We start from the raw sequence: 14,611 nt of genomic DNA, 5'->3' as shown, positions 1-14,611 counted from the left end.
GATCAGGTCTAATACACAATCATTAACATACGTGTTGTTAACAAATGAGACATCTGTTCTGCCTCTCGCAGTCAAGTGCACATCGATAAAACCCATTCAAGACTTGCGCAAAAAACCTTCCAACAAGCTTGTCCACTTAAGAGAAATGAAGGACTAACATGCCGTGCTACCATATTCCGTCTTTCTACCTCTATCCTTCTCTTCTATCACTCTCTCGTTCGCTCGTCTTTTGTCGGGCCTTTTTCTCTCCTCACATCCGCGCTTGGCTTGCAGGCCGTGCTAAAGCACGAAACCGCTGGTATATTTTACTGATAATAAATTTATAAAGCCAAGCTGGGAGGGAGGAGCATCAAACAACGCAGCGAATAGCCGCAGTTCACTGCACTGTGCCGGTGTATCCTTTTCATCAACAAAAATAACTCTTCAAAGGCTGTAAAAGCACACTTCGCAGAGTAAAGGGCCATTTGAGCAGACGCAGAGAGAATCATAAGGAGGGGAGGGGGATGTTGAAGAGAAACGATACGGTCTAAGGGTTAGAAAAAGACATACGCAGGCGGCACGCACGCACGCACGCACGCACACACACACACATATATATCCACACATACATATTTCCTCAACCAACCTACAAACTAAATCAAGCCTTTGAAAAACATACAGCACCTTTAATAATTCAGTCTTCAGAGGGATTGACTGGCATCTTTAGAGAAAAAAAAAAATCTGCAATCTCCTGATATAAGAACCCAGACTCATGGGGTTTTCCACAATGATTTAAACAACAGTGTGAACATACTCCACCATACATACAAGGTTCATCCAGATATGCATCTATGGTGCCTTCTTCACCACCTGATTTCACACTAGTAATGAGCAGGCCAAGACTCCTTATTATCATCCATATCATTTGGATTATGTATTGGTTTTTTAATTATGTGGTTTTTAAACTCATTTATTTGAGGGGGGGGGTCAGTGTGCAAGATTTTGAAGGAGTAAGAAGAGCAGAGAGTTCAGCTTATGTAAGCACCACTAAATATGAATTTAGTGGAATGTTTTGTAGCACGACAATTATTGCAGTTGACTTGCATCCTAACCGGGGTTGTAACATATTGCTGTAAATATTTAACTAACTTTGCACCCCAAATACATTTATATTTAATTGAGGGTTTTTTTTTTTTCGTTCGGTTTAATCTCAAAGCATAAGTGTTGGACTGCATAATTATTTTGGTTTAGCTTTTTTTTTCTGACCTATTACTTACATAAATACAAGAATTTGAGTTATGGCTCCTTAGAGAGCTAATTTAAGAAAAGCATGCATTAATTAATAGAACCTAGATGGAAAGAAAGAAATTCCCTAAACAGGCTGCTGGTGAATGTCAAGGATGATCTTTCAGGCTTCAAAGGAAATCGGGACAATTATGTGAGGAAAAGATGGGTTATTATTTTATGCTATTTGAAGCACTCTCTCTCTGGCCTGGCAGGTAGCCAACTCACATGCATATCTCTGGAGACCGTAGCCTCCATCAATCAGAAACTGCAATGCAGCAGACCTCAATGCCAAACCAGAGCAAAGCGCAGAAAAGTGAGGATACTCAAACAAAACAGAAATATCATAAATATCATGAGGTCACTCATTTCTCCGTGTGATATGATGCCTAACAACACTTCATATAGAGTATTTTGACAAATTGCACTCATTCGGTGTTAACCGTGGTGTCACGGTTTGTTCTCGGCCCTTATACAGAAAATTTTATATACAAAGGCATCCGTCCCCATACGGCATTTTGAAAGCAATTCTCAGGTGGTAACAGTGAGTTCTTGATAGGAGTATTGTTTGGATTTTAGGGTGTGATGTGTTTCTGTCAACTCTGACATTTTGGATTTGAACCAAGTCAACAAAATATCCTGAGAAATATCACGCTAATAAATATTTCAGAGCTAACTAACGGTAAAGTGGAAGTGTCTTTTTTGCCAGACCCCCCCCACACCCTCCCGCCTCTCTCTCTCTCTCTCTCTCTCTCTCTCCTTCTTTCTCTAACCATTGTGTTGTCTTGCTGACCCAATCCATCATACACAGTCTGGTGGTGAAAAAAGCACTTTCTTGGAGCATGTGTGCATGTATGTGGTTTCTCCACCCCCCCCCCCCCCCCCCCCTTTTTTTTTTTTTTGCCGGCGCTGCTGTTCCCGTAACACTCAGGAGACCACGCTGATGGACACTCTGGTCAGCACAGGCGAGGTACAGAGGGACTCACTACTACCTCTGCCAGCCGCCTCACCCAACCCCAAATGGAGGCATACAGAACCTCCTTCCCCACCCTCCTTCCCTCCGCGCCCCACCGACCTATCTCCAGAGTGTTAACAAAAGTGGCTTCTCCTTCATTTACACCTGGCCTCACGTCCTTTCCCCACTGGGGTCAAATCAAGATCTGAAATATGTTGACATGTGGATCGTCATTACGATATCACAGAGGAGAACAAAGAGACAGGTCAGCAAGGCACGAAAAAAAAAAACAAACGTAACCTCGTCGGATAGCAACACAGTTAAATTGTCATCAAAGGCTATGTACAAGCAACCCAATTAGAGCATCCTCAACATGTACCAGCAGGAATCTGAGTTATCATAAGAAAGATATTACTTCAAATGCGTATTCTTGGAGCTCAAACAGGAACAAACAAGAAGAGCAACTTTGAGATTTTACACATCCCTGTATCTTGAGGTTACAATAATAATTCATCTCAGATAACAACGCCGCATTAGCGCTGTGAGTTGGGCGGGACCTGCAGTACCGGGAGACTTCATTTAGATGTTTTTTTTGTGCATGTTTTTAATGTCACTATCAGATGGTTTGGGGGCGGGATGTGCGACTGTATATATGTGTGTTTGGAACAATTATGTCACAGAAAAATCTATTCAAATTGAAATCTGCTCCAGGTTCCCACCGACAAAGTGAGATTTGATTTCTAAAACGCTCTCTCGTCTGTCTGTGCTCAAAGCAGCCAGTGGGGAAAAAGCGAGAGAGAGAGAGAGAGAGAGAGAGAGAGAGAGCGAGCAATCGCAAGAGAAGAGAGAGAAGTGGGCTGGAAGGCAAATCTAGGTGATGTGTATGTTCTCAGAGTGCCTCTGGGTCTATCTTGGGTAGGTAGGATCTGACAGAGAGATCTGTGAAGAAGAGAAAAAAAAATCCACCTCACAGCTCAAGCAAGGGAAATTAAGCCAAGCTAAAGATTCTCTCTTAAAAACATACTCCCAACTCTCTCTCCTTTTCTTCTACTTTTCTCTCCTCTCCCCATGGTGGCAGGAGAAATTACGGAGTGTATCATTAGATAAACTCCCAGTAGCCCCTCTGATAAGAACTGCAGGTCCTCGCACGGTCCCAATCTGACATCCCTCGGGTGTTTGTTCAAAGGGAGAACTCAGTAAGGCCTCCAGGGGATATTTAACTGTTTGCAATGACGAGTAGGCCTATTTAGAGAAACTTCTGTGGGAATTCAACAAGTTTGGCGCTGTCAGGAGCAGAATTTAACTGTCAGGTAGCATTATGTTTGAAAGGTCTCCGATAGGAAGTAATGACCGATCCCAGACTTTTTTTCCCCCCCTTCTTCTTCTTCTTCCTTTTTTTTTTTTTTTTTTGAATAACCGCTCTGCTGACAGTGCTGAAATGAGACAAGAGATGCATGAGGCAGGCTTGCTGTTTTGTATAACCCGAACCATGCAGCGCTTCATTTGAATTTGAAACACTAATATTAAGGGCATTAAATGGCGTGATTATCAAAGATTAGAACAGCGATAGAAATGCAATTGCCTGTTTTTTGCGCTCAGTATCAAACACAGATCGAGGGTGGGAAAGCTAAGGTTGTTTTTTTTAAAGAGAGAGCTTTGAATAATTAAATACTGTCGGATGTGGCTACAGTGATAAAGTCGTAATGAGCGATTTGTGGGCTTTTTAAATGTTAGAAAATTAGCATTCAGCATAAGAAGTCGCCTTGTCAAATATGATTCAAGTTGTTTGGGTTTCGTCTGCGTGTTTTTCCTCACTTCTTTTGCCATAGAGTACTATTCTTCAAAGAACTCATTTTATTTTAAACATTGTAGAATTATTTAGATAAGCATTTATTGACGGAACGCAATCAAACACTCTCTGATCGGGACCAGGTTTACTCTTGGTGTAACTTTAAGTAGTCCGATTTACGTGGGGAAAAAAATAAAGGAAGGGAAGGAGAGTAGTAAGGACATTACAAAGGAGAACAATTTTGTGTCTGTTGACATCAAAGACCAAAAACCTGATTGACACCGCAATGAATCCTTGAACATGTTCAAACATGGTTTAAGCTCCAGACGCGTACAAAGCTGTACTTGAGCGCCCTCTGCCTTTGACTTTTGAGATTGACAGTGCCGTTTGTGATTAGTCAAATTTAGCTTTTCCACACAGGGCAGAACTGAGAGAGAGCTTAATGATGTTGTATGCTGTTGCACAAGTGTTTCTACAGACTTCATTAAAACAGATACATGCAACACGGTAACAGAGTCTAAACAAATGAAGCTGTGAAGTGCCTTCAAGACTTGGTATAACCAACACATGCAGATTTTTTCTCATAAACTCCACGATACAGAGAGCATACATCCTGAATAATTCAAAGTTTCAAAATGTGAAAACCTAAGAAGCAGCAAGATGCCTTTTTTTTTTTAAACAGTTTCATTTGAGGGGGGAGGGGGGGGGGGGGGTTGGGGGAGTGTATCCACAGGGTACCCCTTCTGGGGGTGTGAAAGTAGCTTGTTGTTCTGCCCTTTTCTCGCATGATTTAGGCTGTTGTTTTTCTTTTTTTTTCTTTTTTTCCTTCCATTTTTCCCTCCACTCTCTCACCCAGTGCTGGGTTGACCTTATGAGAGGCGGCTGCGTAGTTAAAGAAGTCCATTTTCAAGGCCCTTGTAGCTTGAATCAAAACTCCATTATAGATTTTACCTCAGGGGGAACCTGGGGCCTTGTGAGGTCCTTTGCAATTTTACCTGCAGAGAAAGCTCAAAAAGGAGCGGACACTCTCTGGAGGGGCGGAGGACAGAGGGTGTGAGGAGAGAGGGGGGGGGCTGCGGTGCCAGGTGAGTACCCCAGGACTCCTGCCTTGATTTAGGCTTCCAGGCAGGGGGGCACGGCCGAGTGAAAATGGAGCTTCAGAGACGCTCAGATGGCACTGAACCCACAAACGACAGGACCATCACCGCTGGGAGAGAGAGAGAGAGAGAGAGAGAGAGAGAGAAAGAAAGCTCTACATCTGGAGGCAAAAGATGAAGAGCTCTAAATTCAGGAGAGGAGGAGTGGGAAAGAGTGAGGAGGGAGAAGGGGGGGGGGGAGAAGGCCTCAAAAGAATAAATGTAACAGTTATTAGAGAACAACACTCCTCCCGGCTGTACTCTGTGTACTAACAAGACAGACGGGGGGCCAAGGAGGCAGCCAGATCTTATCAGGACATCTGTCATTTTGTGATGACAGCCGCCTTTAATAAGTGACAAGTTCTCTCCGCTCATGGGCACCAGAGGAAGAGGAGGAGGAGGTGAAGAGGAGCTCCTGACTTGGGGCTAAGTCAGGCCACAATGGCCATCAAAGTCATGCGACTGATGCCCTTTTTAAAAAAAAAACAAAAAAACAAGTTGTTCCAATTATGGTCAATCAGCGACAATCGGTGCCCGGAACGATCAGACAGGCACGGCAGACATCAAAGCTACCGCAAGAAGATGCCAGGGTTGAAGGCTTGTGTGGCAATTAGTGGACTTCACAGAGATGTGTTTCATCACCAAATGTTTTCAAAATGCATCTTAATTTGAAAAAAATGGGGGGGGGGGTATTGCTAGGAGGAGGGGGGGAGAGAGAGAGAGAGAGAGAGAGAGAGAGAGAGGGGAGAAGAGAGATGCCCTACAGAAATCATTAAAGCGTAATTACTACTCATCAGCTGTGCAAGTGCTTACAAAGTGCCAATGCTGAAGCTCAGCTCCTCTCCTCCAGGCACACACAGACGTAGACACACACACACATACAAACGTACACACGCGCACACACACACACACACACACACACACTCACGGAGCATTAAATCCAAGGCCATACCCTAGATAATGGTTCTCATCAGAAAAAAAAGGCTGGCGTACACTTCATCACACACTTTGTTTAAGCTCTCAGCACAAACCTCCTGCTATTTAAACAAGTCACCAGCTACACCAGCAAAGCAGAAAGGTCACTGCATTTTGTTTGACAAGCTGGGCCGTGTATTTGTTCATTTCACAATAGTTCTTATCACTGTTTAGCCCCCCCCCCCCCCTTTGTTTTTTTGATTTCCTTTCCTTCATGTCCCCATAGTGTCTGTAACACAAACACCTCACCCGCATCCCACCCCACTCATACACACACACACACACACACACAGTTTCATGATGGTCATAGGATGAGCATGCATAAATTACAGTCCTTCAAGCTGTACATTTGAGACCCTCTTGACTTAACAGAGATGTCTTTGGTCACTGGTTACTTTGCCATTTGACATGTGGAAATGTTTTCTCTTCTGGAGCATACAGGTGAGCAGCCACTGCTAGCGACTGTCAAGTCACATCCCCTAATAATCTAGTGAGGAAAGGAAGCTAGTCATTAAAACAATGAAATGTTGCCTTCTTGGTGGACATGTCAAGATCTGTAGCGTCATGTGGTTTAATTCAGAGCCTCAGTCCGAACTGTTGGCACTCTTGGGCTTCGACGCGGACCTTCTGTCATCATGGAGTCCAGAAACAAAAATAGACATCCGTGAGTTAGGCAACGAAAACAAGGCACAGAGATGCCAGCCATGCTGTGCAAGTATGCTGGACATCAGTGAACAGAAGAAGTGGGCATGGGGTGAGGGGGATTCCAGTGATGCAATGGGAATAATGATGACAGAGTAACCTACATGTCCACTGTGACATGATTATCAACCCTGTCCAGCTTCATACAGATATATGGAATGACCCCCAGGTAACGTTAATGGATCTTAGATACCATCTGGACTCCCTGTCAGATTGTCACGGGTCATTCTATCGACAAGCTACTCAAAAAAAAAAGGCTAATAAGTGCCCTCCAGAGAGCATAGTTCTGCCTGCTGAGGCTCTCAAGAGACGGGTTTGGGGTCCGACTTGGATAATAAAATGGAGGAAACGACAATGACGTCTTAGATGAAACAACGAAATCTTTCAGAAGCATCCAATGATTCTTCAGTCTCTTTGACATCTATGACAGCTTCACCCCATGGGATATAGTAACTGAGATGGGCAATGTCAGATCCCAATGGAAGTAACCACTGTATTGGGAGCCAGGGATATCAATTAGGCAGAATGACAGTCCATGTCATATATTCTCTTTGCTTTTATTCCCCCTGTCTAGGTTCTCATTAAAACGGCTGTTTCCTTGAAAATGTTAAAGTGTCCTCTGCATCACTTATTATATCGGATTACACCAAGCACCAGCATAGGGTCCTTAAATGTTTGATGTAGGAACAAGTGAAGTAAATATGACATGTTCAAAGATTTATTTCATGTCACTGGTCTGATCTCTTCAACACTGAAGGATAGTTAGCAGCGTTTTAGTGTGAGAATGAAATTAAAGCACATAGTCTTACCATCATCTGAGGACAGGCATACAGGCCTGTTACAAACCATTAAAAGAGGGAACTGAATCAGCCTGAGCAGTCTGAATTTTCCCCGTCTTACATATAATGCATTTTAACATGGAGTACAGTTACAGGAAATACATACAATCATCAGGAATATTATTAGTACATTTTTATGATGATGAGAACCATGTCATTCCAATGCAAAACATGTGCCTTTATGTTGAGATCAGAGTAACACAAGCATTCATTGTGCTACATCATGCCACAGATCATTAAAGTGCTTTTGAATTCTATGGTTTTACAGGCATAGCTCTAGACGCATTGTGTTGCGCTACGTAGACTACATGTCTATAGCTTAGTTTAAAGTGGCTAAAGTCTTAAAGCACTGCAGTCCTGCTCTTCACGTCACATGGAGGTTGACTTAAGCATTTCTATGCATGACACTCTGTAACTGGAGAGGAAGAGAGGAGATTTGTTTTTCTCTCTCGATATTTCTCTCTAGGGTAAATCTGCTCTTGGTTGTTCTTCAAAATTTTCACTCTTTGTTTGGTCATTGTCAGTCTCTACCATAGCTCCCTCTGACTCCTGAGCTGGAGTAAGCATCTCTTCTTTAGCAAACGGGTCTTCTCCCTAGATGAAGAACAAGATCGAGACACTAAGGTTAGAAACCGTGTCCTCACCTTATTTGACCTTATCTTGATTAGGTCAACTTCACGTAAAGCAGACCGCGTCAAACACATATGCATGTAAATACTGATAAGTCAAGAAAGTTGAGCTGCTACTCATAGTTTTATTTACCTTGATGTATTTCTCATAGCGAGCTTTGACATCTGGGCTGTTTATGATGCTGTTAGCTGTCAGCACACTGTCTCTCTTCATCTGCTCCTTGAACAACTTCAGAAGAGGGACAAAACAGCACATAACACTATACGCTAAATGTAACATCCACCAAAAAGCAATCTCAGTTCATTTTCAAACTAAATTCAATACATGGGCATCTTTTAGGACATATATCTAAATTAGCATTTCATTATGTTTTGTTTCATTTTTACTGCCCACACTTGAAGCAACCCTGATAATGTACAAAAAGAAAGACAAAAACATAACACATAGCTTAAACCTAGACCACGGTAACAGAAAAGAGAACCATTCAATATACAAATCTCGATCACTGTTACAGAACAGAGCACCATTCAGCATACAAATCTAGGCCACTGTTACAGAATAGAGAACCATTCAATATACAAATCTAGATCACTGTTACAGAACAGAGCACCATTCAGCATACAAATCTAGGCCACTGTTATAGAATAGAAAACCATTACAGATACAGTATAAAAGAGAACAACAATGCATTACCACTTTGTTCTTGAGATGTGTCTCTGAATTGAGGTGCTGTTGGACAGGGCCAAAGATAGCTGGGATGTGTGTGTCACAAGACATACAGTGAACAACCTCCATCTTCCTCATGTAGTCATCCTCTGTCACCCCTAAAGAGTACAACGATAAGGCTTAAGCAGTTTATTAAAAGCAGACCACGAACCCAAAGCTGTTCTGGCTTCATGGAATATTTGTGATCTGACCCACATAATTCTGTTCCTGTATGTCCAGTGTATTTGAAGGTTTTACGGGGCCTGTCAATCAGCCACCAAACAGGGCACTGTTAGCCAACTGAGAGAACTCTCCGGCTCTCAGTCAATGTCTTTCAATCCTTCAATTTGTATTTCAAATAGAAGTTCACCTACAACCACTTCAGACAATGCCCTAAGAGACCACATACCTTCCATAACTTTCTGGCCTTCGTCTATATGGTGTTCTGGAGGTCCATGCTGTTTACGATACATAGCTTTTCGAAACTTGTGAACCATGGAATCCTACAAGCAAACACACCAGCACAGACTGGGATTAAAACAAAACAGGTCACCTCTTTGTTATCATTACAGAGAGTACAGACAATGCAGTAGAGAGAAAAGGGAGGGGTTTCTGGGTGAGACAAGACTTACATGTAAAAAGCTAATCATCCGGTCATCAAACTTGGCTTGCTTCCGTATGTGATCAAGCGTTTCTTTGTGAGATGTGCTTCCAAAGTGTTTTTCAATATCTTTGTCTTCAAAAGTACGAAATTTGCAAAATGTACATGTGAAAGCCAGTCTACAAGCAAAATGAGTAAAGTGAAAAGCATAAATAGGTCAAAAAAAAAAAGGAACGTCAGTTAAGTAACGTAAAAATTACACATAGTTATTTCATTTAAAATTTAAAAAAAAAACCCAGAACACATTCAAAGTCCTCTCACTTAACATATCCAACAAATTCAGTAACTGTGTCATTTTGGTAATTTCAACAACAGAAGTAGATTGCAAACTTCTAACTTTGTGACTGCTTGCAAAACACCTGAATATATATTCATGAGTAAACTATCATATACCTCAAAATTCACACACGTTGAACCAAACACTGCAAATGAGGACTTCGAAGAGCTTAACGCCACTCTGCAGCAAAACATACTCCTCGTTACGACCACTGCGAGTTATTTTTAAAAGGCATTAGCAGTCGAGTCAAGCAGGTACTAAGGATTCAGTGTTGTGCTGCGTGGGACTAGCAGATGACATAAGCCATATTCTGTCAGTGGTATCTGCAGTGCTGTTTTTCTGACAAAACTGTGCAGCCCTCAAAACCCCCCTACAGTGCCTTACCTGTACATATCTCCGTACTTCTCATTGTTTTTCTCCCGTCTTCGCCTCTGCTTCTCTCTCCTCGCCTCCAGTTTCTTCTGTTTTGCTGTGAAGAAATTGGGCCATTTGAGGAAATTCTTGAAATGTTCAATTACTCAGTAAAACAGACATCTCTATTTTCAGAACAATATTAGGAGCAACTATCCAGAGAACAGAAAGCGGTAACAAATGTGAGCATGCAGTTAACTGATGAGAGTAACTTTTTAAGGTTAAGGACAGTCTAAGTACCAACAAAAATGATATAAATATAATGATTTTATTGTTGACAAAACACAAACAAACATCTTCACTACAGGACAGGATATAACATACCATCTGCTTCTACATCCTTCTTATTTCCGTAATCATAACAGCTCTAGAGAAAAAAAACCATACATACACATGTATGAAGGGGCAATTAGCATTTTTTTTTTTCAGCTTCTGAGATGTGTTTCATACATTAAAGCACACACTGTACTCAACGTATTGAGTGAGGTTGTGTCAAACACATTGCGACCATTTCCTGACTGGTGTTGCATTAAACTGTCATTTTCTGGATGGGTGCAGTCTCTGACAGGGCAGCGGGGACAGTAACACATTATCAGGGCCAAGTGCCCGCTCTTATGTCACAGTCTTGGGGCTAACGCAGAGGACACGGCCACTGGGAGCAGGACTGGTACACCCTCCTGAACTAACATACAGTGGATTGATGCATGCTTTGACTGATGACGTGCAACTGTTTCTAGAGACAGCAAACGGGGCCTCTCACCTCTTTAGTGTTCCGTCCTGTAGGTTTGAAGGGAAAAAATGATAGTCAACAATAAGCAATTATCATGATTTTAATATGACAAAGACTGATTTCAAAGAAAAAAACAAACATAGCATCTTAAATTGAGTGGTTAATTTATATCCGTAAAACACAGCTCTGTGTTACAATATGCTCTGCCTAGAGGTACTCTACCTCTACAGCATACATACCCACACCGATGCTAATATCTGGACCCATTCTGATGGTTCTTTGTTTTTTCGCAAGTATAGTCGGACGAACTGGTGCTATCATCTTTCTCTTCATCGTTCGGAAGACTGGAAAGTTTGGGCTTGCGTGCTGGTAGTCTAAGTGCACCAAAGGACTAGGTCTCCCAAACTGGAAAAGAAAAAGAAGAACACATTTAAAAAAAGAGAGAGAGAGTGAGAGAGAGGACTGAATATATCTGAAACATATTGCTTATGCATGAATAAGGCCTTCACAAAAAAAACTCTTTTTTTCTAGCTACAACAAAAACATAACAGCAAAATATTACAATAAATTTCCAATGACATGAGGTCTTACAGAAGGATTACCTGTGGTCTGTCCAGTGGTCTTCCAGTTTGTAGAGTCTGGTATGTTTTATTTACGCACTGTGAACAATCTGTGTCAGCTGTAGTTTGAAGAATTCCAGAAGGTTCCATATTCACCCCTCTGCCTCTTCCTCTTCCTCTAACCATACCAGGCGCTGCCGACTCAGTGCCTCTGCCTCCATAGTGGTTCTGAAAATATGAGGGAATCACACGGCCACGGGAGCCAACAGGAGCAGGCTTTGGGTCTGATGTGGCAAAGGAAGAGGTGGTGGTGGAGAGGTCAGAGAAAGAGGAGTAAACGCTGCCTCTGCTGCTGTCTGAAACTGACGACCTCATGCCGGGTCTATAATAGGACGAGTCCCAGCTTGAGGACTCGTCATCAGCCCAGGTGGTTGTGAAGTCATCATGATATCCTCCCTCATAATTACCATAACCACTGTTAAATGGATTGGACTCCGCTTTTGAGAAGCCAGAGTTGTAAGGTTCACGTGTGCCATATCTAAAAGAATGAATACACCAAAGTAAAACAAAGGAAATCTCCAAAATTACAATAATTATCAATCTTATCAAAGTGAAAAGAAAGTCCATATAGATTCTACCATTGCACTACGCATCAAAACATCCTTATTGTCATATAGCCAGCACAGCTAATACAAATCAACATAACTGGGCTGTCGGCTCACCTGAACCGTCTTACCTGTCTGAACACTTTGTCTTGAATGATTCAAAAGACTTATAAGATCTGCATGTAAGTGAGCCCGATCTGTGTCGACTGTAGCCAAGGTTTATCTCTAGGAGAGAAGAAAAACAGAGACCTCTCAAATTGAAATCCAATACTTCAAAGAAACTTTTGTGAGGTCAACCCTGGAGGAATATGTTTACTCAAGATTTGCACACAGCAATATAAAATACTGTTTAAACCTCCACAGTGGCTTTTTCCAAATAATTGGCCTGAAATAATGACTTTGATCAAGATCCATTAATTAATAGGATACTATGAAAAAATGAGCACAGAGAACATTGTTCATGTTACCTGGATTTTCAGAGGAGAGCACAATCTTATCTCCATCTGAGTAGCTTTAACACAGAATCATAAATTACAACAACATCCAGGTAAATTAAAATAATAATTTGCGATGACCAATGATTCTTTTGTTTCTTGTAACCATTTCAGATTTGGGACAGTTTGAATATAGACATAACATAAGAAAAATACTGATTCAAGGCTTTGGCTTTAAAGCACAAATACCAAAAACAAAACCTTACCTTTCAAATGAATCACAAAGAGGTTCATCTAACGATATTGGGGCAAGTTCTGTGAACCTTCCTCCGGTGTCCCCACGAATCATTTTCTTCAAGTCCTAAATCATGCATCAATAAATAACAGATAATCTCTGTGGAATCGTACTGTATAATATTGGTTACCGTGCTCTGTGGGGGGATAAATCAAAACAGCAAAAAGTCTTGTAGAGATTTTTTGCAAAGAGCATTTGATCTCTCTTACTTTAAACATGCACTACTATTTATAACGAAACGACTATTTATCCCAAAATAGCGATTCTATTTGAACGAGCGGCACGGCCTCGACAATACGCTTTTCATATCAATACTTATCTCAACAAGGCCAGAACTCTGCATGTAATTGGCTTATTTACAAACTGCCAAAAACAGCCACTCAGTTATAAGTAAACAGACAACGCATCTTCTATTTTTTTTTTTAAACCAGCCCTCTATTCAGCTCTCCAAAAAGTAATATGACTCATAACAAAGACAGCCACACTAGTGATGACTTACATCTGAGGTCAAAAGATGTAGTATGGTCAAGCAGTCGTGAAACACGGAGCAGTTAATCTTACCTGTTAAACCAATCGGCTTCCTTCAAAACGCACTAAGCACCATTTGCTTTACGCCGTCAATTTGGAGCAGTGTAACTCAAAACATGTTCCCATATGTCTGTTCTTGAAACTGAGTGTTCCGGGTGTTCCAATTCCAGAAGTGATACGTTAGTTCCGCAGTTGTCGCAATTGATATACGACTTTACTCGCGTAAAATTGCATATCACACCAGCAGTGAATCGAAGAGAAATTTTTCGCTCCTTTAATCCTTTAGACAGATCCTATTGGGCAGCAATTTATGCAGTGAATGCAAACATCTGACACCTTATTCAGTCATACAAACGCACTGAGCCCAAATAAATATTGATATGATTTACTGGATCGCTCCCGTTTCATCAAAGACAGCACAAACGGTAAAGGGTTTCGCATCATCTGTAATACTCAACGAACTGCTATAGAGGGCGCAAAAGCACCTAAACAACTGGAGATCAAATCATGTGTTAGCATAATAGCAATCGGTTTAGCACACTACCTAAGAGAGAGAAGAAGCGATTGTCCATATGTTTTCAATGTGTGTATGACAACTATTATGTATGAAAACTACTTCGCGAAATTCTGAGTAAATGTCCTAAGCATCGGTATACAATTATTTTAAGTACATAAAATCGCAAAAGCCAGCAAACTTTGTTTTTCCCCACTGTTTTTTATTATGCAAAACAAAACTTTTTGCCAGAAATACAGAATTTAGAAACAAAATAAAGTGATCACAAAATTAGACTGATACATGTTAACCTACTTACATTACTGTAATCCACACTATCTTGCTCTTGATCTGTGCTCTCGTGTTCATACAGTTAACTATAGGATGGGAACTGCATCCTCCAGACTGTCTCATGTATGAAGAAATGGCATGTTTATGTGCTAAAGTCCAACTCTAATCTGTGCCCTAGTCCTCTTCCATATGCAGCTGTAGGAGATTCAAGATCCATAGCAAGACAATTTGTCAGACTTACCATTAAGCCAACCAGATGTCAATGATGAGTTATCACTGTGGCTAAAATAACTCTCTTGTCCTCTCAGGATTAGACAAAGAACCTGTGAGAG

At 41.4% G+C, this 14,611-nt stretch overlaps 1 protein-coding gene across 1 annotated transcript; it reads right to left on the bottom strand.

Moving 5' to 3' along the window:
* Positions 1–8,121: 8,121 nt before the first annotated feature.
* znf326 (zinc finger protein 326) lies at positions 8,122–13,021 on the bottom strand. The gene is made up of 9 exons (XM_030791073.1): positions 12,939–13,021; positions 11,817–12,171; positions 11,313–11,478; positions 10,317–10,401; positions 9,627–9,774; positions 9,404–9,497; positions 8,983–9,113; positions 8,422–8,517; positions 8,122–8,253 (listed from the first exon to the last, which is right to left on the bottom strand). The coding sequence occupies exons 1-9, from the start codon at positions 13,019–13,021 to the stop codon at positions 8,122–8,124; spliced, it is 1,290 nt and encodes a 429-aa protein (XP_030646933.1).
* Positions 13,022–14,611: the final 1,590 nt, after the last annotated feature.

Source organism: Chanos chanos, chromosome 14 (assembly GCF_902362185.1).
Source record: "Chanos chanos chromosome 14, fChaCha1.1, whole genome shotgun sequence".
Taxonomy (NCBI): domain Eukaryota; kingdom Metazoa; phylum Chordata; class Actinopteri; order Gonorynchiformes; family Chanidae; genus Chanos; species Chanos chanos.
This window is presented reverse-complemented; position numbering and strand designations above follow the sequence as displayed.